At 54.7% G+C, this 25002-nt stretch overlaps 1 protein-coding gene and 1 long non-coding RNA gene across 3 annotated transcripts; one reads left to right on the plus strand and one right to left on the minus strand.

Moving 5' to 3' along the window:
• Positions 1 to 206: 206 nt before the first annotated feature.
• WNT9A (Wnt family member 9A) lies at positions 207 to 25002 on the plus strand. 2 transcript variants are annotated; one of them, XM_074312170.2, is made up of 4 exons: positions 207 to 577; positions 18609 to 18865; positions 19818 to 20068; positions 22024 to 25002. In XM_074312170.2, exons 1-4 carry the CDS (start codon positions 483 to 485, stop codon positions 22501 to 22503), a joined length of 1083 nt encoding a protein of 360 aa, XP_074168271.1. In that variant the 5' UTR covers positions 207 to 482; the 3' UTR covers positions 22504 to 25002. The 2 variants fall into 2 exon arrangements, with proteins under 2 accessions (XP_074168271.1, XP_019575219.2); XM_019719660.3 differs by having other exon boundaries at positions 211 to 577; positions 19818 to 20080.
• On the minus strand, positions 1058 to 1546 carry LOC141567091 (uncharacterized). Its single transcript, XR_012489488.1, has 2 exons — positions 1429 to 1546; positions 1058 to 1299 (listed from the first exon to the last, which is right to left on the minus strand). It is a non-coding gene; the product is annotated as an uncharacterized LOC141567091 (long non-coding RNA).

A 25002-nucleotide genomic window follows, 5' to 3' on the forward strand; every position in this document is an offset into this window, starting at 1 on the left:
ACCCTGCCACCGCCCCCACCCCAGCCCCAGCCCGCCCTCAGCTCCCCCGACGCTCCCACCCACTGCTCCTACACCGCCGGCCGCCCTGCGACCGCCCCCGCCATCTCATCCCCGGCCGCCCATGCTCCGCCCCGGCCCCGCCCCCACGGCCAGCCGGGGGCGCGTCCCCTCCCCCGGCCCGCTGCGCGCTCCCGCCCCTCCCGCCGGTCCCCGAGGTTCCACCGCCCCTCGCGCGCTTCCCCTCCCCACGCGCCGGACGCGCCCCGAGGCCCGCGGGGCCGGGCGGTGGCGCGGCGGGCGTGCTGGCTCGGGTTTCGGCCCGCCCCCGGCGCCGGCGTGACCCCTCCCCGGGCGAGGCGGGCCGGGCCCAGCTGGCGGCCCCGCCCCCGGCCTGGAGCTCCGGGCGCTATAAGAGGGCGGTGGCCGCGGGGCGCCCTGCGCGGGGCCAGGAGCGCGATGGTCAGCCGCCGAGGCGCGGCAAGATGCTGGATGGGCCCCTGCTGGCGCGCTGGCTGGCCGCGGCCTTCGCGCTGACGCTGCTGCTCGCTGCGCTGCGCCCCTCGGCCGCCTACTTCGGGTAGGTGCCTGGCGGCCCGGCGGGCGGGCGGGCCCGGGACCAAACGGCGCGGGGGCGGGGGAGACCAGGTGCGCGGGCCGGTTGCGTGGGGCAGGGCTGGCTGGGGCCGCGGGGTTGCCTGGATCTGTTTGTTTGCGGTGCGCGCGTCGCTCGGTCCGTGAGCACGGAGAGGGCCCCGCGTACCCGACGGACTGGTGTGGGACTGCGGTCCTCCGTGACTCCGGAGTCGTCGTCGCTGCTGCCGAGACCGCAGCCGAGCGCTGGGCTCCCTGGAGCTCGGGGACCAAGCTCTGGTCCTGTGTCCCTTAGGCCGCCGAATTCTTGCCAAACGGCTGGAGCCTCCCGGCTCCTGCCCCCCCCCCCCCGCAGCTTCCCCCTCCTTTCTCTCCTCGAGAAGTTAATTTAACAACAACAAAAAAATACGTACAAAATCCAGATGTTCCTTTCACTGAGCCCCAAAGGAAAAAAAAAAAAACCAACTTCAAGCTGGAGGAATTTATTTTTCTTGCGCTTTGCTTCTGACGTTCGCTCGGACCCCGGCCCTCGAGAGCGCGTCTGTGGGACCCGGAGCCGCCGGGAGCGCAGGGCCCGGTGGGGCCGTGAATGCCGCCGCCTGCCTTCTCGGGGGTTGCTGCCCGACGCGCTTCTCCGCAGCAGCAATGTGCGTGGTTTTGGCGCGTCCCTCTCCGCCGTTCCTTCCTGCCCTTCCTTGCCCCTTGCTCCTAGATCGGGGATATCCAGCTCAGCGACCTTTGGGGACCCTCGCTTCGCTACGCAAATGGGCACACTGAGGTTCGCGGTGGCACCGTGCAGGCAGCCCTCCTGCTCTCCCCAGCTTCCCCACTTCCTACCCGGCGCCGACCCTAGAGCCGCGGCCCACTCACGCTCCGGCCCCTGTCCTGGCCGTCCTGCGGCCGTGCCGGGGCCGCCGCCCTCTGCCGTCACCTGTTCCTCAGCCCCTGGCCCCCGCGCCGGCGGGCGGCGGCCTGGCCGGCAGAGGGCCCTGTTGGTCCAGAAATGTGGCACCGCCAGGGCGGGGAGAGGCCGACTGGGCGAGGAGCCCTGCAGGTGTATCCTGTTCTCAAAGAAAATAAAATATTTTCATGGGAAACTTTCCCTTTGTGTTTTTCTTCCCCCCTCCCCTTGTCCTTCTGTTCCTTTCTCCTGGGTTGTCTTCCAGGGTCAGCTCCGTGTCTCCTTCCCTGGAGTTCCCACCCTGCAGCCCTCTCCTGGCTGCCTGTGGGTCTGGCCCTCCTGGGGCCCAGGCTGTGTGGAGGCTGGCACGCCCCTATACGCCATCTGTGCAGCCTTCATCTCGCCCTCACGGGCAGAGGGAGGGTCAGAGGATGGCCGACTGGCCGCAGGTCCACGGGTGAGTCACAGCAGCCTGTCAGCCAGCTGTGCCTTCTTGCTGTTCAGGCCCAGCCTCAGGTCTGTTCCCCAGGCTCCAGACACACCCTAGGCTTGTCTGCATGTGCCGCACCCGCTATGCTCTGCTGTGCCGGGATTCTCTGCTGCTGCCACCCCACTCTTCCCCAGGGTAGATGAGATCCAGGGGAAGCTGGTGTCCTGGTTCCCAGCTGCGCCCCCCGCCCCCCAGCATCTGTCTTTGCTCTCCCTGCACTGTGCACCTCTGGGGACGCCTTTGAGCAGTTAGTGTCAGTGTTTTAGCTCCCTCAGGGAAGAAGTCCCTGTGGGCACATGGCATGTGGGGAAATCTTGGCAACCCTGTGGCTCTTGTAGCCAGCCCTCTTGTCCTGCTTTGGCCCCAAAGGCCCCATCAAGTGAGGCTCATAGGAGGCAGATGTGCTGCCCTGGGGACAGTTGGCTCTGCTGGGGGCACAGACACCCCTGGCACCAGACAAGAGAGTCAGGACTCTGCTTGGTGGATGCAGGCCCCAGGGCGGCAGGATCCCGGTACCAGCTGGACAGGCAGAGGAGGGAGGACTATGTGCTAGAGGGGTCTATTCTCAGCATGCACCTCACGACCGTGTCAGGCACTGGAGTTGATTCCCTAGGTGGGGCCAGGCCTGGGAAGAGGAGGTGACACAGGCTCAGCACTACGCTGCTGTGTATGGAGGCCTGCCTCTTTGGCCCACCGTGACCACTGGGCCGGTTCTGGGGTCCTTTCTCTTGGCCCAGCAAAGGGGCAGGAGGAGAGGGAGGAAGAGATGGCTCAAGGCAGGCAGGTCCAGGCTGGAGCCCGAGGGCCTCTCTGTGTGGTGGGCAGGGCAGAGGGAACAGGAGGAAGGACCTGATCCAGGCCTTCTTCTCCCTTCCCCCTCTCCGAAATCTCTGCCTGGCACGGAGGCTCGCAGGCAGGGCAGCTCCAGTTACAGCCCAGAAACCAGGAGAGGCTGGCCTGGAGGAGGGTCACGTGGGCGGCAGGAGCCCTCCCTGCCCCCTCCCTGAGGCTGCAACCCAACCTTCCAGCTAGAGCCCTGCTCCTGCTGCCCTCCTCTGGCCTCTGGCCACTAGGCAGGACCCTCTAGGCGGCCCACGGGCTCTCCTCTCTTCCCGTGGTTAGCAGGTGGCATTTCCATCTGGTTCTCCTGGGGCTGTGGAGATGCCTGTGCTGGGGGGTGGAGGGGGGCTAGACGACTTGGCCCAGTGCCCTCTTGGAAGGAGGGGGAGGCTGGCTCCCAGCAGGAGGGCTGCCTAAGGTCTCTTGGCGAGTTGGGGATACAGACTTATGGACTTGGGTGGGCTGAAAGCTTTGGCCTGCCTTGGATGGTGGGGCTTGCAAGCGCCTGGACCCTCTCCTGGCATTATCCTCAGGTGTGTTCTGAAACCTGCTCAGGAAGGGACATTCCAGACCCTGGGGCAAAGGCCCTGGTGCTTCCTGAGCATGGAGCTGGGGCCGGGTCTGGGCTTGTTGGGAACCTTGCCTGGCACCTGGGCACCTTGCCTCCCTTTTCTTAACGATCCCTGTGTGCCAGCCCCCAGCGGAGGCCCCCACTGAGGCCACTACACCTGCATATCGGGGCTGCCCCAGACGAGCAGAGACCCGAGACTCCCAATGTGGTTATTCTTCAAAAGAAGTAGGAAGGGGCATTATGAGTCCTGACACTCTTTCGTGGTATTGGCTCCAGCACCCTGCATTCTTTAGGAAGGACTTATAGACTAGCTTAGGGGAGTGGGGACTTGCCATGAGGTCTATAGGCTGGTCTTGCCTCTCCAGGCCAGGCAGCCCGAGTCCTGCCTGGAGGAGGCAGTACCTCACATGGCACTGAGGGCTCACCCACCCAGGGCAGACATCAGCACGTGAGGGATGCTCAGAGATGGTCTGAAAGGCAGCCAAGGCGCTCTGGATCACTGTGAATGGGGGGGAGGGGGCAAGTGGGCTTTAGGGCTGAGGCTGTTTGTTATTGAAATATAATTCACATCCTGTAAATTCACCCTGTTAAAGCATACAGTTCAGTGGTTTTTAGTACATCCACAAGGTTGTGCAGCCAGCACCAGTATCTAGTTCCAGAATATTTTCATCATCCCAGAAACCTCATATCCCATCCCCCTCTCCCAGCCCCTGGCAACCACTAATCCACTTTCTGTCTTTTGGATTTGTCTGTTCTGGATGTGACATATAAACGCAATCATACGATATGTGGTCTTTTGTGTCTGGCTTGTTTCACCTAGCATAACGTTTTCAATACTCATCCGTGCTGTAGCTTGAATCAGTGCTTCGTCCCTTTTTGTGACTGAATGCTGTTCAGTGGGATGGACATAATGCAGGTTTTCTCATCCGTTTATCAGTTGATATTTGGATTGTTCCTACCACTTCGCTATTGTGAGTAATGCTGCTGTGAACATTTGTGTACAATTTTTTGTGGACGTATGTTTTCAATTCTTCTGGGTATACACCAAAAGTAGAATTGCTGGGTCACATGATAATTCTGTTTAATATTTTGAGAAATCACCAAACTATTTTCCACAGTGGCTGTACCATCTTATACTCTCACCTGCAGTGCATAGATAGGACTCCAGTTTCCCCACATCCTTGTCAACACTTGTTATTCTCTGGTTTTATAATTTTTGATTTTTAAAAATTTTTTTATTCCAGCCATCCTGGTGGGTGTGAGTGCTTTCTCGCTGTGGTTTTTGTTTGCAAGTCCCTGGGTGAATGGTGAAGTGACACCTTTTCATAGGCTTATTGAACATCTGTATGTCTTCTTTGGAGAAATGTCTTTTCTGTTCCTTTGCCCAGGTTTTGGTTTTCTCTTTTCGTTGTTGAGTTGTAAGAGCTCTATATATTTTGAATCTTTCTTGGACTGAGGAGAGCCTGGTTTCATGACCCGTGAGTCAGCATGCTGTTGTCCCTGCACAGGGACTCGGCCTGACTTTGGGGGGAGTCAGGGTGCAGGTGGTCGTTCATTTACTAGAGCCTGGTATAGGAGCCTGGTGGGGGACCTGGCTAAGGAGGCTGCCCTGGAGGGTCTGCTGTCACGGGTGATGTGGATATGGTGTCAGGGAGCTGATGGCTCTCTCTCTTTCTCCGTGTACCCAGCCTGGTGCCCAGCTTGGGGGCTTATATGGCCACATGCCTGCTGGCTGCTTGGAGGTGGGGTGTTCAGCTGGTCCCTGGAAAGTAGAGAGAGGGCAGTTTGCTGGGGTTGGAGGAGTGAACCTGGTGTAGAATGATGAGGCTGTGTGATGGGCCTATGAGGGGACGAGGGGTAAGATGGGGTGCTGCTGAGAGAATGGGACAGTCAACAGGGCACAGGGGGCTGTCTGTGGGGCTGGGGGCTCAGGCTCACCTGTGGGTGACCAAGGAGGGGCTGGTGGCGAGGGAGGGGTCCTCAGTGACTTCCCGCCCAGGAACTAGGGGTGATGGTGCCTGCAGCTGAGCAGGCAAGAGTTTGGGCGACAGGCGGATGCTGTCTACAGAGACCCACCTCAGGACAGCTGTGCTGGATCCAGCATTGAAGGGAGAACCACGGAAAGCAGAGTGTACCCCAGGGGGTTGGGAGGGGGTGGTCCTGCACCAGGAGCTGAGGGGGAGGAGGCCCAGGCAAGGGGTCTTATCGCTGTGTCTAGGGCAGTTGAGGGGCTACAGGGAGACCATTGAGGCCCCTTAAATGTGGCCTGTGAGTGAGACCTCTGAGCAGCAAGCAAGGAGGGTGAAGGGTGGGGGCCATGGGCTTGGGGGCGGTGTCAGTCAGGTCAAGGAAGGATGGAGGGTGGTTTGTGGAGGGGCCTGGCTTCCAGCCTGAAAAGGAGGGGGGATTCTGCCAGTGCTCATGGCTCAGGACTCCCGAGGCCAGCAGAGGGACTAAGGTGACTTGGCCTCCCAACCTGTGGGTCAGGGTCAGAAGTGGGGAGGCATGTGGAAGGAGTAGGTGGGCAGACCAAGGCGATCCCTTGGGGAGACTGGCTGCGTCCTGCATCTCTGGTCTCCAGTGTCTATCCCTGGCCAGTCTGCTTTGGGGGGCCATGGAATCCCACCCTGCCAGCCCCAGCTTGCCCTGGTCCCCTTCCACAGGCCTTTGGGAGCTCTGCCCTGGCCCCCCTATACGGAGACCAGATAGAGGCAGGTGGGAGCATGGGGCCAGGATGGGGCTCTGGGCTGGACCTCGTGACAAGCGGTGGTGCTGTGCACAGGCTTTGCGCTGGGCCTGAGGTGAGGAGGAAGCCACAGCCACCTGGCTCCCTCAGCTGTGTGAGCAGACGTCTTGCCACAGCCGGCGGCTGTCTGGATGGGGGGGCCAAGGGCGGGGGGCGGAGACAGCTGGCCTAATCTTGCTCCTGTCCTGGCTACTGTGGCCCTGACGACTCCAGTACCTCGGGCACCAGCGGGACCCTGCCCTGGCTCCAGGGTGGCCCCAGCCAAGGGAACCGCCTGCCGCCTGCCCAGGGGCCTCTCAATGTCGAGGACAATAGGAGAAGTGTGTGGGTAGCTTTTCTCCTGGGAAAGAATGTGCATACACGATTCCTCCCGGTGGGTCGTGGGCCCTGGACTCGGGAGGAGCGATGAGCTGATAAGGGCCTGGCTTGGTTCTCCTGGCTGCAGAAAAACGACACCTGTCAGAGGCCGGCACTTGGCCCCCTTAATCCTGGTCTGGGGGGACACTGGGTCCCTTTGTGTATTGTCGATATGAGCGGTGGGTGCCTCTGCGGTGCCCACCTAGCTCAGTGGGCTGTGGGGGGTTTTGGAGGAGGTGCAGTTGTCTGGGAAGTGGGTAAGACCAGGCCCCGCTTGGAGGAGAGGTAGGGAGGGAGCAGGGCCGCCATGCTCCCAGGGTGGCCTCAGCTGTCACCTCTTCCAGGAAGCCAGAGGACAGTCTAGTAGCGTCACTCTTTACTGTAGCTATAGCTCACCTCTGGAGAGGCCAAGAGGGTGGTCCCTTATGGGGTCTCTTCCAAACTGCTGGGTCCATGGGGGTCTCTTCACCCCTCTACTCCCTGGCCCTGCTGTGGGATCCAAGACATTCACCAGGCAGGCCAGCCTCCACTACCCCTGGCCCTGACATCTGCTTGCTGCACATACCTGCTGGCCTCAGGTGCGCAGACAGTGGGCCAGGTGCAGCAGACCACCAACCTGGGCGTCTGGATGCTGGCTTTGCAGGTGGCGTGGGCACTGTGCTGAGGAGCAGAGGGGCCCTTGGAGTCCCCAGGGCCCAGGTGTGAGGCAAGCGTTCAGGGCTCTGCTGTACGAGGCTGTGCTGTGGCCTGGGCTGGGTGATGACCAGCCTGCTTTCTGGTGAGGGCTAATCATTAAGGGATGTCAGTGGGCTGGGCCAGTTTTGTTGGCAGGTGGCTGTGCTGAGGCCTCTGTAGAAGGGCAGGCCCCAACCTGGGTGGCACTAGGCCGCCAGGCTCTGTGACCCACGGACCAGCCCTCATCCTCCTCTGCCCCTCCCAGCGGTTCTCTGTTGGCCTGGTGCCTCTGGCCGCAGGAGGAAGCCCGGCCGCCCAGCTGGCAGGCCCTGTACCTCGAGACCAGCAGCCGGACGAGGGAATGGAAAAAGGCAAGCCTCAAGCTGCGTTTGTTTTTCTTAGCGATACCTGAGGTAGACGCGGCCAGGGAAGTGGTCTGGCCCGTGAGGAGAAGCTGCCAGGGGCTCCAGACCAGAGCGTGTCACAGCCACTCCCTCCCAGCCCCGGCCACCCTGTCTGTGCCCAGCACCTGGTAAGCCAGCCCCAGGAAGGAAGCTAGTCATCGAAGGGACTCTGTGGCGGCCGAGACGAGGTTCCCCCCTGTGGCTCTCTGAGAGCCTTCCTGGTGTCCTGCCTGCCCCTTCGTGTGACATCCCTGTAGGTCTGTGGCAACCTGTGAGTCCTGGAGAGCGGTGACTGGGACACAGAGGTGGCCTGGCTGCTCTGGTTCCTCCATGAAGCCACCACTGCCCGTCTTCTCCTCGCAGCCATCAGTGAAGCTAGGGCCCCACAGGACACCCCCCCCCCCCCACCCACACTGTGGGCTCTAGCATCCTGCTCTGAAGAAGCGCCAGTCAGCTGATAGCCCACAGGGCCTGGGGGTTCTGCAGGTTCTGTTTGCTCCGGGGGCCACTGAGGGTGGACGGGGACATTCTTAGGCATTTCAGAACCAGTGTCTCAGCACTGGAAATTGTTTTGAATTTGGTTCACACAGAAATGAAACGCCATCTGGTGGGTCCCACTGTCTTGGAGTTTGCTGAGTCCTATGCCTGCCAGTTGACCCCAGGGTGGCCAGGTGAGGAGCTCCACTCGGGTGGCTGGTCAGTGACAGACCTGGAGGCTGACTGATAACTCTTGAGGCTCTTGAATACTGGGGCCCTGTTAGGTGGGGAAGCCAGGGTCTGGCAGCTCTCCCAGACGATGGAGGTGACAGTCACATTGATACAATGTCCCTGCCCCAGCGTGAGCAGCCTGTCTGTGTGGGGCTGCCCTCCTGTCCACAGCCTCCTGCCCTGGCCTCCTTGGCATAGTGGGCACGAGTGACGGTGGAAACCTCGAAAGACCCCAGACTCCCTCAGTGTCTGCGTCCACCCCACCCTCGTCCCTGCCATGTATGTGCTGGGTGGGAGGCTGCAAGCTGTGGGAGAACAGAGGGTTAATCTCAGAACCAGTGTCTCAGCGCTGGAATTTGTTTTGAATTTGATTCACACAGAAATTAAACGCCGTCTGGTGGGGCTGAGGTTTCCTTGGCAGGGCACTGTGGCTTCTGGAACTCCAGCCTCTTCCCCTCCGCCCAACTCAGGGTCTTGGCTCCCCATGCCTGGGGAGCTGGGTTTGCGGGCAGGGTGGCCCTTGGGGTGGCCAGGCCTGTTGGCAGGAGGAAGGGCTATCAGAATCTGTTGCCCCTTCAACCCCCATCAGGACAGAACGAAGCACTCAGAGTGGAGGCACTGGGCAGGTGGGCTGGTCTTGGCTGGGCCATTCAGGATTGGGACCCCAAGGACAAGGACGCCTCCAGCCCCCACCTGGGCCACACCTGTACCCCCACCCCCCATCTGCCACCTGGCTGCCCTTGGGGGCAGATGTGACAGGATGCTCAGAGGGGTGGCCCCTGTCTCCAAGCATCTGCATGACAGCCTTAGGCCTGGCCCTCAGAGAGGCATGGGTGTCCCCAGACTTTCTGTTTGCCATAGTTTCTTTCCTGTTCTCTATGGGGCTGGGGTGGGGTCTCTGCAGAGCTGCTGCAGGAAGTCAGTGGGGTGGGCCCTTGGCAGCATGGGACTTAATCCAGGACAATCTTGTCTCCAAATCCTTATTCTGATAGCATCTGCAAACACCCTTATTCTAAAGAAGGTCACGTTTTGTGGTTCTGGGTGGGCGTGACTTTGGGTCCTCTTATCCTCTGCTTCAGATTATTTCTGCAAACAGTTTCTGAAGTATGGTGACAAGTAGGGTCTGGGACCACTGGGTGCACATGGAAATGGAACCAAGGCCCTGCCCAAACAATGGCAGCAGGTCGGTCAGTGTATAGCACGAAGTAGGTCTCACTGTCTGCAAGGAATGAGACACATGGACAGACTCAGCAAGCCTGGACAAACCAAGTAGAACTGGGGAAAAATGTGAGTAATAGACTGATTTGAAAGCAGATTAGAAACTGACGAATAGAATTAGCAAACTGGAAGGTAGATCAGGAGAAATTACTGGGGTGTAGCATGGGCAGGAGACACACAGAACACAGGACGAGAGACCTGGGGCAGAGCCAAGGCCCTGTGTCTTCACAAGGGGCCCCGAGGTGGGGACAGGGCGGTGTCTGGTGAGAATGGCCAAGGATTTCCTGAAACTGCTGGGAGCAATCAAAGGGATCCAAGAGGCCCCGTGCCTCCCCAAGCTAAAGCATGAAAACTCATTCCAGAATGTCATGACTTGGAAGTGAGAAACACCGGGGACAGAATCATGAAACAGTCAGAACAAACAAGATGCAGGTTACCTCCTAGGGCTGATAGTCCACTGAAGACACCATCAGACAGTCCACTCAGTGTGTGAAAGAAAATATCTGTCCAGAGTGAGGTGACATACAGACATTTTCAGAGACACTGAGAGTCACTTTGAAGGAACCCAGACGCACAGCTCAGGCCTGGGCCATGGCCCTGCTGCCCTCTGGACGTGGGAACAAATGAAGTGAAGCAACAGTTGCCTGAAGCGGAGGTAGGCAGCGCTGAACAACCTCTTGTCAGGTCCTGAAAGTAGAACTGAATACACAACAGCATACAGCCCAGCGACAGTGGTTGTGCTCTCAGGCCTCCTATTGCCCAGAGGGGACAGTGCTGACCGTGCCTCATGTGGGTAAGTTACAGAATCGAGTAAATTTGAGGGTATCTGTGAATCTGTAAAACTTCAAATTACAAAGACAGTATGGAATAATAATAATAATAATAATAATAATGGGGGCTAGAGAGGAGAAAAAGAAATAAAACAGCCATGGCCAGTAGAAAAGATGAATTAAGGCCTCAGGCATAAAGCTGAGGTGACAGGGTTGTAGTCGGGTCCTCCTCTATTCCACAGAAGGAATTAAGTAGTAGTACATAAATTAACATTACATTATAGGCCATGTGTGAGAGACACAGGATGTAAGGAGAGAGAACGAAAGAGGATGGAGAGAGCACACACTGACTCTGGGCCATAAGATGAAGAGGGAAATGAGAGTAAAGGGCTCACTGTGACGAAGGCTCAATATAATCACCTGAGCTATGACCCAGGCTGTGCACAGTGACCTGAGGCTGTGACCCAAGCTCTTCTTTGGTGTCCTGAGGGTACAATTTTGGAGAGACTGAAGCAGTGACAGTGACAGCTTAAATGCATATTTTCGAAGTGGGGAGAAGCTTGAGAGCCCTCAGCAAGGACATCACCACCAGACATCTCCTAATCCACCTAATTGGTGGTGCCACACTAGCCCTGCTAAGCATTAGCACAGCTACTGCCTTCATTACATTTATTATTCTCATCCTACTAACAATCTTAGAATTCGTTGTCGCCCTAATCCAAGCCTACGTATTCACACTGCTAGTCAGCCTCTACCTACACGACAACACCTAATAACCCACCAGACCCACGCATACCACATGGTTAACCCCAGCCCTTGACCACTCACAGGAGCCTTATCCGCCCTTCTTCTAACATCCAGTCTAGTAATATTATTTCACTTTAACTCTACACTCCTATTAACCCTTGGCCTATTAGCTAATATACTAACTATATACCAATGATGACGAGACAGCGTCTGTCACAGCAGTGAAAAAGAACAGTTTAGCTAAACCCAAAGAAGGAATAAAGTAGTAGTACAGAAATTAACAAAATAAAAAACAAACATGCATTAGAGATGAACAGACCTGTTTCTGTGAAGAAGGTCTTGGAAATGCTGAGGAGACTGTGAGGAGGAGGCTCGCATGTGTCCTGCTATGAGGAGCATCACACAGATTCTACAGAAAAGAGCAAGGGAACGTAATGAAGAGTTTCAAGCCAATAAAACTGAAAATTCAGAGGAAATGGAGAAAACCAGAAAAGTAACAGAAACAGACTCAAGATAGAGAAATGTCGACTAAACCCACAGTAAGTAAAGAAATCAGGTCATTGGAATGTAAGTAGTGAGGCTGCTGTGGAAACCCTCTGGCAGTTCCTTGGATAATTAAACATGGATTTCTTCTATGACCAAGCTGTTCCACTGGGGACATACGCACGAGAAATGAAGCATGTTCACTCACCAATTCGTACGTGAGTGGTCATAGTAGCATTGTACATAAGAGCGAAAGAGTGAACACCTCATATGTCCATCAGCTGAAGACAAAACAGAATGTGCTGCATCTTACAGTGGGACATTATTTGAAAATGAAAAAGAGTGAAGCATTGACATGGCTACAACATAGATGGATCTTGAAAACATTGTGCTCAGTGAGTGAAGCCAGACACAGATGGCTACATAGTGTGTGATTCCATTATATGAAGCGTCCAGGACAGGCAAATCCACAGAGACAGGAAGTGGGTTAGTGGTTGCCAGGGGCTGGGGGAGGGGGTGGAAGTTGATTGCTAAAGGGTATGGCGTTTCTTTTTGAGGCCATGAAAATATCCTAAAATTGACTGTGGTGGTGTTTCCAAACTCAAGGGGTTTGCTGCTTGGGGTGTTCCATTCAAGAATGAGAAGTGGTTGTTGTTAAGTAGTTTTATTGACTTGCAGCAAGTAAAGGAGCCGGATTCACATCCTAAGGTCTGTCTTTTGTAAGAGACTTAGCCATTGCTTATACACTATTTGGTTAATTACATGATTTCTTCTTTGCAGTTGGCTATACTTATGGGTTGGGTTCTGTCAAACTCATCCTGGTTACAGCTGCATCTGCAAAATACTGTGCTACATTTTAACAGTTAACAATAGCATTTAGTAACAATGGCAGAGCACTGGAGATCCCTGTCCTAACAGTGGTGTTTGCCCATATCTGTGAATATCCTACAAAACACTGAGTTGTGTACTTTAAATTCTGTGGTACATGGATTATATCTTGATGAAGTTGTTTAGAAAAAAAGGAGAGAAATTGGGTCAGAAAGGAAATTTTTCCACCAAGGAAAGGTCAACTTGCATTGCGTCATGGCAAGTTCTTTTGAATAGTTAGGAAGACACTGCAAGTTCTACTGAATAGTTAAGAAGACACGATTCTAATCTGACGCACTTTTTCAGGAAATTTTAAAAAGAGCACTTGCTAAAGCACCTAAACTCAGCAGCAAGAGCACAGAGAAGAAATTACAAACACAGATGCAAAGGGCCCACACACAGCACCATTAAAACCCATCACTCCAGGGTTACTTGGTGTCCAGTGTGGGAATTCCCACATTTAGCAGATCAAAGGAGAAAAATCATGTACCGAGAGGTGCAGGGATGACATTCATCCCTGCAGGGATGAAGTTCATCCATTTATGATTTTTAAAAAGCTCTTAGCAAATGAAAAGCAGAGGGAATGTCTTTAACGTGATACAAGGGCAAGTAGAAGACACTTGGCAAACCTCATGCTTAAGAGTGTAATGGCAAAAGCTTCCCTTTAAAACCAGGAGTAGACAGGGACGCCTGCTGTCATTCTTGCCTGAATGGGGGTGATACCAGCTATCTTAACAGATCTTCAAGCAAGATGGTAGTCTTTCTGGTATAGTGTGAGTGGTCTGGCTCTGTGGGCATGCTGATGCCGTCTCTGGCCTTGTAGTGCTCGGCCAGCCTTTAGGGCGCCGTCGTCTCCCCTGTGAGTTTGGGCATATGGAGAGCACATGACAAGGCAGAAGGTCCCCACTTCCTGGTGGGGGTGCACAGCAAGACAGGGACCTTTTGGAGGATATATTTTGGGTACTGTATTCGTGACATTGGAGTGTGGGTGGGTTGCTAAAATGAGAGAAATAACAGACAGGAGAAGGCTGAAAATGGAGGTACAATAAAGTTAATAACTTTTGTTTATGGGAAGACACCATGAAGAGAATGTAAAGGTAGCCATCCCTGGGCCAGGGTAGGGTGGGGTGGTGGACTACTACCCTTCCTGTAGGACGTTTGTGTCCACCATGGTCACTGCGACGACTGGACAGTGGTTCCCTCTGACCTTGGCAGGGAGGGACTCAGAAACTCCTGAGCACAAGGCCTTCTGCTCCTTCCCTCCCTCTTCCCCTCCCTTTTGCCTTTTGTTGTTTTCTTTTTAGAAGTACTAAAGTTTTAGTTTTTAGATTTAGGTCTACAATTTTCTGCCATCCATATTGAGTTAATATGTTAATATTTATATATAGTACAAAGTGTGAATCAAAGTTACTTATTTATTTGCATATGGCTATCTAATTGCTCCAGTACCATTTATTGAAAAGATTATTCTTTCTGTACTAAGTTGCTTTTGCACATTTATTTTTTTTAAAAATATGTTTCCCATGTATGTATGGATGTATTTCTGGGATTCTGTATTTTGTTTCTTTGATTTATTTGTCTATGTTGACACCAACACCATACTTTCTTGGTTATTGAGCTTTATAATTCTTGAAATCAGGTAGTGTTGTTAGCCCTACAGCTTTGTTGTTGTTCTTCTTTTTTAAAGTTGCTTTGGCTATTTTATTATTATTACTTGTTTCTATCTCTCACCCCTTCCCCTTTGGCAACCATCAGCTTGTTCTCTATATCATGGGTCTGTTTTTGTTTTGTTTATTCATTTTGTTTTGGTTTAAGATTCTACATATAAGTGAGATCATATGGTATTTGTCTTTCTCTGTCTGACTTAGTATAATATTTCACTTAGCATAATACCTGCTAGGTCCATCCATGTTGTCTCAGATTTCAAGATTTCATTCTTTTTTATTGCTGAATAATATTCCATTGTATGTATGTACTATTTCTTCTTCTTATCTGTTGATGGACATCTAGGTTGCTTCTGTATTGCTAGTAATAATGAAAGGATGCATATATCTCTTCAAATTAGTGTTTTTGTTTTCTTTGGATAAATACGCAGAAGTGGAATTGCTGGATCATATGGCAGCTCTCTTTTTAATTTTGTGAGGAACCTCCATACTGATTTCCATAGTGGCTGCACCAATTTGCAATCCCACCAACAGTGCACGAGGGTTCCCTTTTCTTCACATCCTCACCAACACCTGTTTGTTGATTTATTGATGATAGCCATTCTGACAGGTGTGAGGTGATGTCTCATTGTGGTTTTTTACTTGCATTTCCTTGATAATTAGTGATGTTGAGCATCTTTTCATATGTCTATTGGCCATCTGTATGTTTTCTTTAGAGAAATGTCTACTCAGGTCCTTTGCCCATTTTTTAATTGTATTGATTTTTTGGTGTTAAATTGTATGAGTTCTTTATATAGTTTGGATATTAATCCCTTATTGGATATATTATTGGCAAATACCTTCTCTCATTCAGTAGGATGTCTTTTTGTTTTGTTGATGGTTTTCCTTGCTTTGAAGAAACTTTTTAGTTTGATGTAGTCCCATTTTTTTTTTTTTTTGACTCACTCAAGGAGATAAAGCAAATATATATATATATATATATATATATATATATATATATATACACACACACATTTTTTTTTTTTTTAACTAAGAACAGTGTAAAAGAGTTTACTCCCTATGTTTTCTTCTGGGAGTTTAATAGTTTCAGGTCTAACATTTAAGTCTTTAATCCATTTTGAGTTGATTCTTGTATATGGTGTAAGGAAGTGGTTTAGTTTCTTTCTTTTTTTTTTTTTTTTTCGCGTTTATCTGTTCAGTTTTCCCAGAACAATTTATTGGAGTGACTGTCTTTACCCCATTGCACATTGTTGCCTGCTTAGTCAAGATTAGTTAACCATGTAAGCATGGATTTATTTCTGGGCTCTCTATTCTGTTCCATTGATCTGTGTGTCTGTTTTTATGCCAGTACCATGCTGTCTTGATTACTATGGCCTTGTAGTATAGTTTGGTATCAAGTAGCATGATAATTCCCTCTTTGTTCTTTCTCAAGATAGCTTTGGCTATTCTGGGCCTTTAATGGTTCCATATAAATTTTAGGATTATTTGTTCTAGTTCAGAGAAGAATGCCATTGGTATTTTAATAGCGATTACACTGAATCTGTAGATTGCTTTGGGTAGTATGGACATTTTAACAACATTAATCCTTTCAATCTATGAGCAAGATATGTTCTTACATTTATTTGTGTCTTCAATTTCTTTCTTCAGTATTGTATAGTTTTCAGTGTAGAGGTCTTTCACCTCTTTGGTTAAATTTATTCTGAGGTATTTTATACTTTCTGATGCAATTGCAAATGGGATTGTTTTCTTAATTCTTCTGATTATTCATTATTGGTGTATAGAAATGCAATCGATTTCTGTGTATTGATTCTGTATCTTGCAACTTTATGGAAGTCATTTATTAGTTTAATAGTTTTTTGGTGGAATCTTTAATGTTTTCTATATATAGTATCGTGTCCTCTGCAAATAATGAGTTTCACTTCTTCTTTTCTGATTTGGATGCCTTTTATTTCTTTGCCTTGTCTGATTGCTATGGCTAGGACTTCCAGCACTATGTTGAATAACAGTAGTGAGAGTGGTCATCTTTGTCTTGTTCCTGATCTTAAAGAAAAATATTTTTCTTACGATGTTAGCTGTGGGTTTGAGTATGGCCTTGGGAGCAGAGCAGTGTGGCTGCAGTAGGGTTCCAGTCTCACGCTACCTGTGGGTGGAGGGACCCCTGCCCTCAGCCCCCATGTGCATTGTGGACAATGGGGTCCTGATGAGGTGGGTTTGGGAACCTTGTCCTCAACCCACATAGGCAGTATGGATGCAGGTGGCCCTGGGTGTGGGGGCACCCCTGCCCTCAGCCTCCTTGGACTGGGAAGCAGCATGGCTCGGCGGGGGGGGGGGGGACCCTTGCCCTAGACCTCCCTGGACTGGGAAGCAGCATGGCTCGGCGGGGGGGGGGGGACGACCCTTGCCCTAGACCTCCCTGGACTGGAAAGCAGTGTGGCACACCGTCTTTCCCCTGTCCCCATTCACACTCACAGCTGCCCCTTCTAGCCTGGCCCCAGGTCCCCCCAGATTGGCCCCACCATAGGGGGTCCTCTTGGATGCTGGAATGTTTTCGCACTGCCTGGAGCTTGGTTAATCTCAGGGAATCCAGCCTGGGTCGTGCAGGTTGGAGGCTGCAGGGTTTCCGCCGCCTGGCACCGGTTCTGGGCACAGCTGTTGACATTCCTGTCTGGGGACAAGTCTCCACCATGTGAGCTGCCTTTGTGTGGGGAGCGTGGTTCTTCCGGCCTCCAGCACGGGGTCTATGGGCCCCTGCCTGTTCCCTGCCCGCCTCAGCAGCTGTGTTCGGGCAGAAGGCCTGGAAGTCCATGAAGCCGCCCATGTCAGTCACTGTGTCCCTGTGCCCTTGGGCATGAAGCCCTAACCCCTGGGGTGTTGGCACAGGTCACTGGCTGCCATGCTAGCTTCCTCCCTCACCCGCCACCTCTCTAGCTCAGCATCCCAGCTTGGAGCTCACAGGCGCCTTCACCCCAAAGGCCATGCTGTCTCTGTCCACATCGCTGGGCTACCCACTCGGTGTCCCTCCTGTGCCTTTGGGACCTTGGGTTTTACCGCAGCCCCCACCCATGCTGGCCTCCCACTGCACACGGGGGTGGGTGGGGTGGGAGTTTGTGTGTGTGGGCTCCTGGCTCAGAGCATCATTCAGGGAGAGGTGGGCCGCCCCTGCAGTGACATCTGTAGGGACTGGAGCTGGTGGGAACTCCACTGGGGCTATGCTTGCTGGCACCCCAGGTCTCAGGAGGCAGTGGCAGCCCCTGTTTGCTGGCTCTGAGCACAGGGCTAGCAGGGCCCAGGCCTGAGGTGGGTTTCTCAATGTACCAGAGTGTGGAGTGGGGGGAGGGGTGGTGCATCCTTGCTCTGGGGCCTGTGTGGCCTCACCTTCCAGGCTGTGTGTGCAGGGATGCCTGTTGCTCCCGCCTACATGCCTGCTCCCATCTGCACCCTGGGGCCTTCTGCCCTGATGTCCCCACAGAATACTCCCCCAGCTCCTCCCTGAGCTTCCTGCCCTTGAGAGCTGACCTAAGCAGGTGAGGCAGGTGCAACCCCTTCAGAGACTGGGGGCCAGGCCAGGCTCTCAGCAAAGTAGACGCCCCCACCCCTGACAAGGCCTGGGAGAGGCCATGCTGTGGTAGGTAATGGGGGGTCAGGAGCAGGGAGGCTTTGAAAAGCAGTACCCAGATTGTCCCCAGAAGAGCATCACCACTGGGGATCTGGTAGAGGGTGGGGTTCTAAGAGGGCCCAGGTCGCTTTCTTTGCAGAAGCTGTGGCTTTCAGAGTCAGTGTGCCCTGAGGGGCCTTCAGAGAGGCAGCAGGAGGGGGAATGGGCATGGGGGTGTGTCCAGTGTCTGGGGACACCTGGTTTCCGTGGGTGGGCTGGGGTGGGGGGCTTGTTTCCAAAGATGCTCGCCTGGGGGCCCTGAGCCCTGCCCCTGTCCAGGTGACCATCTTTCCCTCCCTAGGGCTGAGGGTCTGGGTTTGGTTAGACATGGACATGCCTAGGGTCCAGATGTGGAGTTGTCTATCTGGGGACATTGAGGCCAGTGGGTCTGAGCAGGTAGCAGACAGAAGATCAGTCCCTGGATGGAGCAGGTGGTGGGGGATGGGGTGGGCAGGCAGATCAGAGGGCAGACTACTGATTCAGTGGGCTAGGGCCTTGGGTGGAGCTGCAGGAGAATCAGGCAGTTTCCCAGTATCACCTGGGGCCTGGACGGGGAGGCCTGGTCTGGCACAGGCTTTCTGGGAGACCCCATTGGACAAGGGGCCATGTGCGCAGGCTGTTGGGGAGTGTGCGAGGACCCTCCCCAAGGGTCCACCCTCAGCTGGGGACGGCAGAGGTGGACGTCCTAGAGCAGGGCTTCTTCAGCTGTAGGTAATCAGGCTAGGGAATAGGTGTGCCTCCTGCGCCCCTTCCTGCGTGCGTGTGCGCGTGTGCGCGTGTGCGCGTGTGCGCGTGTGCGCGTGTGCGCGTGTGCGCGTGTGCGCGTGTGCGCGTGTGCGCGTGTGCGCGTGTGCGCGTGTGCGCGTGCGTGCGTGATGGCTCTTCCTCTGGGGCCGTGCTCACCCCAGCCTCTCTGCACAGGCTGACTGGCAGCGAGCCCCTGACCATCCTCCCGCTGACCCTGGAGCCCGAGGCGGCTGTGCAGGCACACTACAAGGCCTGCGACCGGCTGAAGCTGGAGCGGAAGCAGCGGCGCATGTGCCGTCGGGACCCAGGCGTGGCCGAGACGCTGGTGGAGGCGGTCAGCATGAGTGCGCTTGAGTGTCAATACCAGTTCCGCTTCGAGCGTTGGAACTGCACCCTGGAGGGCCGCTATCGGGCCAGCCTACTTAAGCGAGGTGCGCCAAAGGCGGGGCGGGGGGGCCCCGGCCCAGGTGCACCACCTGTTGAAGGGGTCCGAGGTCAAGGGAGAGGAGCTGGGGGTTGTAGGAGCAGACCCAGGAACTAGCTCCTGCCCCCGGCCCTTCCCAACTCCGCCAGCCACACTCTCCTGCCCCCCCCCCCCCTACACATGCATGAGCAGTTGCTGGCAGGACTAGGGGCATTTGGTAGCTTTGACAGGCCCTGGGCAGCTCTGATGGCTCTTGCCACATGTGAGTGGCCAAGACCCAGGGCCAAGGCACTGGTAGCAGGGGCCCAGTTGGTGCCCAGAGCACAGAGCCTCATCTTTCGTGTCTCTTCCATATGTGGGAGCTGCTGGGGACTCATCTGAGCCTCTCAATGGGCTCGTTTATGTCAACTATAATGTATATGTGTATGTATACATATATACACACATATATATGTATATATATATATACATATATACATATCTCACAGGGTGTGGAGCACAGCATAGGGAATAGAGTCAGTGGAATTATAACAGCTACATACAATGTCAAGGGTAGTAGGCTTGGGGGAGGGGAGTTATCGCTTTGTGAGGGGTGTAAATGTCTAACTAGTACATTGTTTTGTACACCTGAAACTAATAAACAAACGAACCTGAGGCCCAGGCAGGACTCCCTGAGGGCCCCTGGGGCCATTCTGATGGTTGGAAGAACCGGATGGATGGGATCTCTGGTCTTGGGACATGGCCACAGTGCCTCTGGATTCTTCCTTCTGGGGTATGTAGGAGAGCCTCCTGCCCCAGTGCACAGTTAGCCCAGTCAGGTATGCCCTCCACCCCAATGTTGAATACCAGAAAGTTCCTCCAGCTGTCAGGGATTTAGGGCTTCATCAGGAATACCGTGGTTTGGTCGCACAGAGTGACTGGGCTACTGCGGCTGCTGACTGGCCCTGCTACCCCCACAGGCTTCAAGGAGACTGCCTTCCTCTACGCCATTTCCTCTGCTGGCCTGACGCATGCACTGGCCAAGGCCTGCAGTGCAGGCCGCATGGAGCGTTGCACCTGTGATGAGGCCCCTGACCTAGAGAACCGGGAGGCCTGGCAGTGGGGCGGCTGTGGGGACAACCTCAAGTACAGCAGCAAGTTCGTCAAGGAGTTCCTGGGCCGGCGGTCGAGCAAGGACCTGCGTGCCCGTGTGGACTTCCACAACAACCTCGTGGGTGTGAAGGCAAGCGGGGCGGGGTGGGGTGCAGGGGTAGGGGTGTGGAGGGGAGGCCGGGGTGGGGTACAGGAGAGTGTTGGTGGTGGTGGTCCTGAGGCAGACTCGGCTCAGAGACCGCTGAGGGGGCTGGGAAGAGGTAGGGGCTACTGCCTCTGTGCTTTAGTTCCAGCCATGTGGTGACATCCAGGATCCGTGAGTCTTCTAGCTTATAAGGCTCATTACCTGCCAGATAGATGAAGATGCTAGTTGTCATGGGGGGTGCCTGTCGTCTCCCATAGAGCGTGTCCTTAGGTTTCCCACGGAGAAGTAGAACTGGAAGGCTTACTTTCTGCTGGTTGGGGAGGAGCTAGGTGGGTCTGTGCTTGTCTGCATCTGGCCTTGGGTGGTCAAGGCCACTAAGAGGGTCTCTATGGTGGGCACCATCTATCCAGGAGGAAGGCAGACTGGGTGCTGCTTGCTGCATCTTAGGGCAGGCAGTCTGTCACTAGGGACATAGGTGGAAGCAGTCTGGAAAATGTGCAGGCCACGGGTCTGAGGGAAGGGCTGGGGTGTGGCTGGCCCAAGTGTATGCGGGGGTGCCTCTGCCTCAGGGATCTTATCTGCAGCCAGGACTCTGTCCTGAGGGGACCCAGCTTAGGAGACTTAGGAAAAGCAGTGTCTTGGCCTTCTGCCTGGGCCCTTCTGGGGCTGCTGGCTTGCAGGTGCAGCTGGGCCTGGGGGGACCTGGCTCATACTCCCGTCTACCCTCCCTGCAGTCCCTTGGCTCCAGGCCCAAACCACTGGAGAAGGAGACAGGTCTGTACCATAGTCCTCACTGTGGATGGAGCACTGCCCCCTTAGTCCCCGAGTGATCTGGGCCACCAAATGCCCCTCAGGCTTAGCTAGGGCCTGGGACAGTCGGGCCGCTGGGAATGTGGAACCCTAGCCTGGGGGATGGAGTTAGAGCCAGCCTGCTCTTAGCCTCTTTATTGACAAGCTGGAGTTCTGAGTCATGGATGGGAGCTCCCTCCCTCCTTCTACCCTCTGGATAGGGTTGTGGGCAGATTAAATCCCCCAGGCAAGGCTCTTTTCCCTTGCACTCGCTTTTTGTAAGCTATAAATGAAAAGTCAGAATATGAAAAGTGCTCCATTAGCTCCAGGCTTGGGTAAGCAGCGTTTTAATTAAACTTGTCAGTGAATCTGAGCAGGGTGTCATTAAATATGACTCTTGTTGCCTGGCCAAAGAGCAGCTATGTTTCTTAGTCCCCTTGGGTGGCCCTTCTTGGGGGCTCAGGCCTGGCTGGGCCACAGGGGAGGGCCTCCCTGCCCTTCCTCCTCACATTTCTCCAGGGACTCCTGTGTGGGCAGTCCATCAGGAGGCCCACTGGGGCAGTTGGCCTGACTTCCTGGCTTTGCAGGCGGCATCCAAGTGCTGGGAGGGGAAGGACCCAGTCTGGGTTGGGTCAGGTGGCACCTGTATGTGCTGTAGCAACAGGTCCCAATGCTTAGGTAGGGACATGGTCAGCTCAGTTGTAGACTCCAGTGGCCAGTCCTGCCTACTGGAGTACAGTGCTCCAGAGAGAAGACTGCTAGGTCCTGGCCGATGGGGTGCTGATGGCAGGGCTGCAGGGTAGTGTGCCCTGCCCTTGCAGGAGGGACATAGGGGCAGGAAGGGAGCGTCTCCACAGGGCTACAGGTGCTATAGTAGCTGCTCTGGAGGCCACACTGCTGGCCATGGGGCTTCTATCCTAGGGGATCTGTGGCTTGAAAGGGGAGGGCTGAGGGGGCAAGCCAGGGAGCTTGGGTGATGGGTGGTGGTGGCCCCCTGGGCTGTGCCTGGGTCTGAGGGCCATGGGGTTTGGTCCCGGGCTGGGTGCTGGTCTCAGTCCCTCTGGGGTCGTCCGTGGGGTCTGGTCTCTGTCCTGCCAGGCGTGGCCCTCATGCTCACCTCCCGCCCTCCTTCACTCCAGGTGATCAAGGCCGGAGTGGAGACCACATGCAAGTGCCATGGTGTGTCAGGCTCCTGCACCGTGCGGACATGCTGGCGGCAGCTGGCACCCTTCCATGAGGTGGGCAAGCGCCTAAAGCACAAGTATGAGACAGCTCTCAAGGTGGGCAGTACTACCAACGAGGCTGCTGGAGAGGCTGGTGCCATCTCACCACCACGGGGCCGGGCCACAGGGACTGGCGGCGACCCTCTGCCCCGCACGCCGGAGCTCGTGCACTTGGATGACTCACCTAGCTTCTGCCTAGCTGGCCGCTTCTCCCCTGGCACCGCTGGCCGCAGGTGCCACCGCGAGAAGAACTGCGAGAGCATCTGCTGTGGGCGTGGCCACAACACGCAGAGCCGGGTGGTGACACGGCCCTGCCAGTGCCAGGTGCGCTGGTGCTGCTACGTGGAGTGCAGACAGTGCACCCAGCGTGAGGAAGTCTACACCTGCAAAGGCTAGCACCATGGCCATGTGTGCAGCGCCACCTGCAGGCTGAGCCCCGGGCCCGGTGCCCCCAGCACATTTGGGAAGGAGGGGGGTCAGGAGCTGGGGGCAAGCTGGGTGGCTGTCTCTGCCCCTCCGTGTCCACTGAAAGGCTTGGTCTGACCTCCGCATCCCCTCTGCTTGTTCCTCCCCGGGACCGACAGCATTGCACTGATGCTTTCCAGGCTGTGTCTGTCCCTGAGACTCCAATTCCTGCGTCCTGGTGCCCCTCACCACCTGGGCTCCCTCTGAGGGGCGCGGGTGCACTTTTGTGACCGCACAGGGCCTGTGTGGCAGCCTGGGGGCTGCCCTGCACCAGCTCTAGGCAGAGTCAAACCACTAGGAGAGGGACGGCTGGCCGACCAGGTGTGGGGACACTGCTACCCCCTCTGACATCCAGCATTTCTCTTTGGAGTGATATCAGTGACTTCTAAGTTATTTTTATTTAACTAATATATAGTAATTATTTTCTCTGTCCCTGCCGTGTCCCAGGCTGCGGCTCCTCCGGTCTGGAGGGGTCCTTTCCTCCCCACCTCGCCCCCGACTTCTTTGCCTGATCTGCTTTGTGTTTGAAACCACTAAGTCAAGAGAGGTGTTGTGGTGGTTGTTTTGAAGAATTAAAGCAAGCTGTGTCTGGCCAGCTCCCTCAGGGCTTCCGGAAGCCAGGTCCCAGTCCAGGCCGGCTGCCCCCACAGAGGTCATCCTGGGAAGGGTGCCTGTGGGCACACAACCCTGCATTTTGGCCCTAAAAATGCAGATTTTGGGGCCAGGGGTGGCAGAGGATAACCTGCCCTCCCCTGGGGGTGTGCATGGACAGAAGAGCAGGGCCAGCCCCTTGGAGGGTTCATTTCACAAAGAAGGCACAGCTTGCTCTGTGTCATTGTGGGGGAAGCCCAGTGGGGACAGACATGGATGGAGAACGTCTGGGGCCAGGATTTGGCAAACGGAAGGCTGTTCTCCTTGGCCATAATGTTGTCTTTGCAGGAAGGGGAAAAGGATGGCCTACACTGACCTGGTTTGGTTTGAGTGTGTGCACGTGTGTGCATGCATGGTTGCATGCTTGTGGATGTGTGTGTGTATGCATGTTGCAGTGTGCATGATTTGTATGTGTGATGCGAGTGCATGTGCATGCTTGTGTGTGAACATGTGTAATATCTGCATGTGTGGTGTATGTGCAAGTGTGTGCATGAGAACATAGGCATGTCTGCATGGGTGTGCATGTATGTATGTGGATGCATTCATCTTGTGTGAGCATGTGCATGTGTGTGCTACTGCATATGTGTGTGAGTACAGGTGATGTGTGCATGCATGCATGTCCGTGAGCATTTGTTCGTGTGTGTGTGGGCATAGTCTGTGGGAGGTTTGGGGTGTGGCCTCCACCCTGTGCCCTTCCTCAGCGTGAATGGCAGCCTTGGCTCTGGGGCCTCTGCCCTGGGCCTGTCCTTAGCTGGGTGGGTGTGCTCCAAGGCTGTGGGCACTGCAGACGCGGGAACTACTGAGCTAGGGCATTCCTCGGAGTTCTAGGGAGGCTCCAGGAACCCCAGGGGACTGTGTTTTTTAAAAGAAAACCTATTTATGTTGATGTGGGTCTTTTTGTCCCTGTTTTATAGTGTAAATAGTAGAGTTTATTCTCCTGTGGTTCAGAGGACACCCCGTGAATTACTGTGCTGATGGGGCTGTGGGGACGCCCGTCCCTGGAAGGGAGCCAGGTGGGCTCCGTGGTGACAGGTGGCGTGGGCCTGCCCTTCGGTCCCTGTAGGCCTGTCTGGACAGGGTGGGGGTAGGCTGGGATACGTCCCAGTCTCCCTATGCATCCCTACCTGCTGGGGCCCAGAGCAGGTAGAGTGGCATGCTCCTGCGACAAGACTAACCAGTCACTACTGGGTCTGGAAAGGTTGCAAGTCAGAGGAAGGATTTTTTTTTAATCAAATACCACATTTAGCTCTATCATAAATATTAAGAAAAGTATTTTTTTAAACAAGGCAGACTGAAAACGTCTGCTGGCTGGTTTGTTTATATATAAATATATATCAGAATGTCTTGCTAAGCAAAGAAGCAACTCCCGTTGATAGAGTCTCTCCTTAACACTTCTCTTCCGTGTGGGAGAGGATCTCTAGAAGAAAACGCATCTGTGGTGGGGCCAGAGCCCCAGGTTCAGCCTCTTTGGGGGCCGCGGGGGTGGGCGGGCAGGCAGCCACGCTGAGGGCCTGGCGGGTCCCGGCCACCTGCTCCCCACCGGCTGTGCAGAGTTCCAGGCTTGGTTTGGCCAAGTCCAGTGGGCAGGAGGAGAGGGGGCATTCACACACAACTCTCCTCTCTGTTCAGACTCTACTGTGAGCCTACCCACTTCTCTACCTCATCTGTATAGCGAGTAGGTGTGTACTCGAGTGACTTGGAGAATGTATTTATTTAACGGCTTTGTGTAACAGAACCAGAAATAAATGGAAACACTAAATAAACGTATTTTAAATTATA

The sequence above is a fragment of the Rhinolophus sinicus genome, chromosome 5 (genome assembly GCF_057876585.1).
Source record: "Rhinolophus sinicus isolate RSI-liver-muscle chromosome 5, RSI-T2T, whole genome shotgun sequence".
NCBI lineage: Eukaryota > Metazoa > Chordata > Mammalia > Chiroptera > Rhinolophidae > Rhinolophus > Rhinolophus sinicus.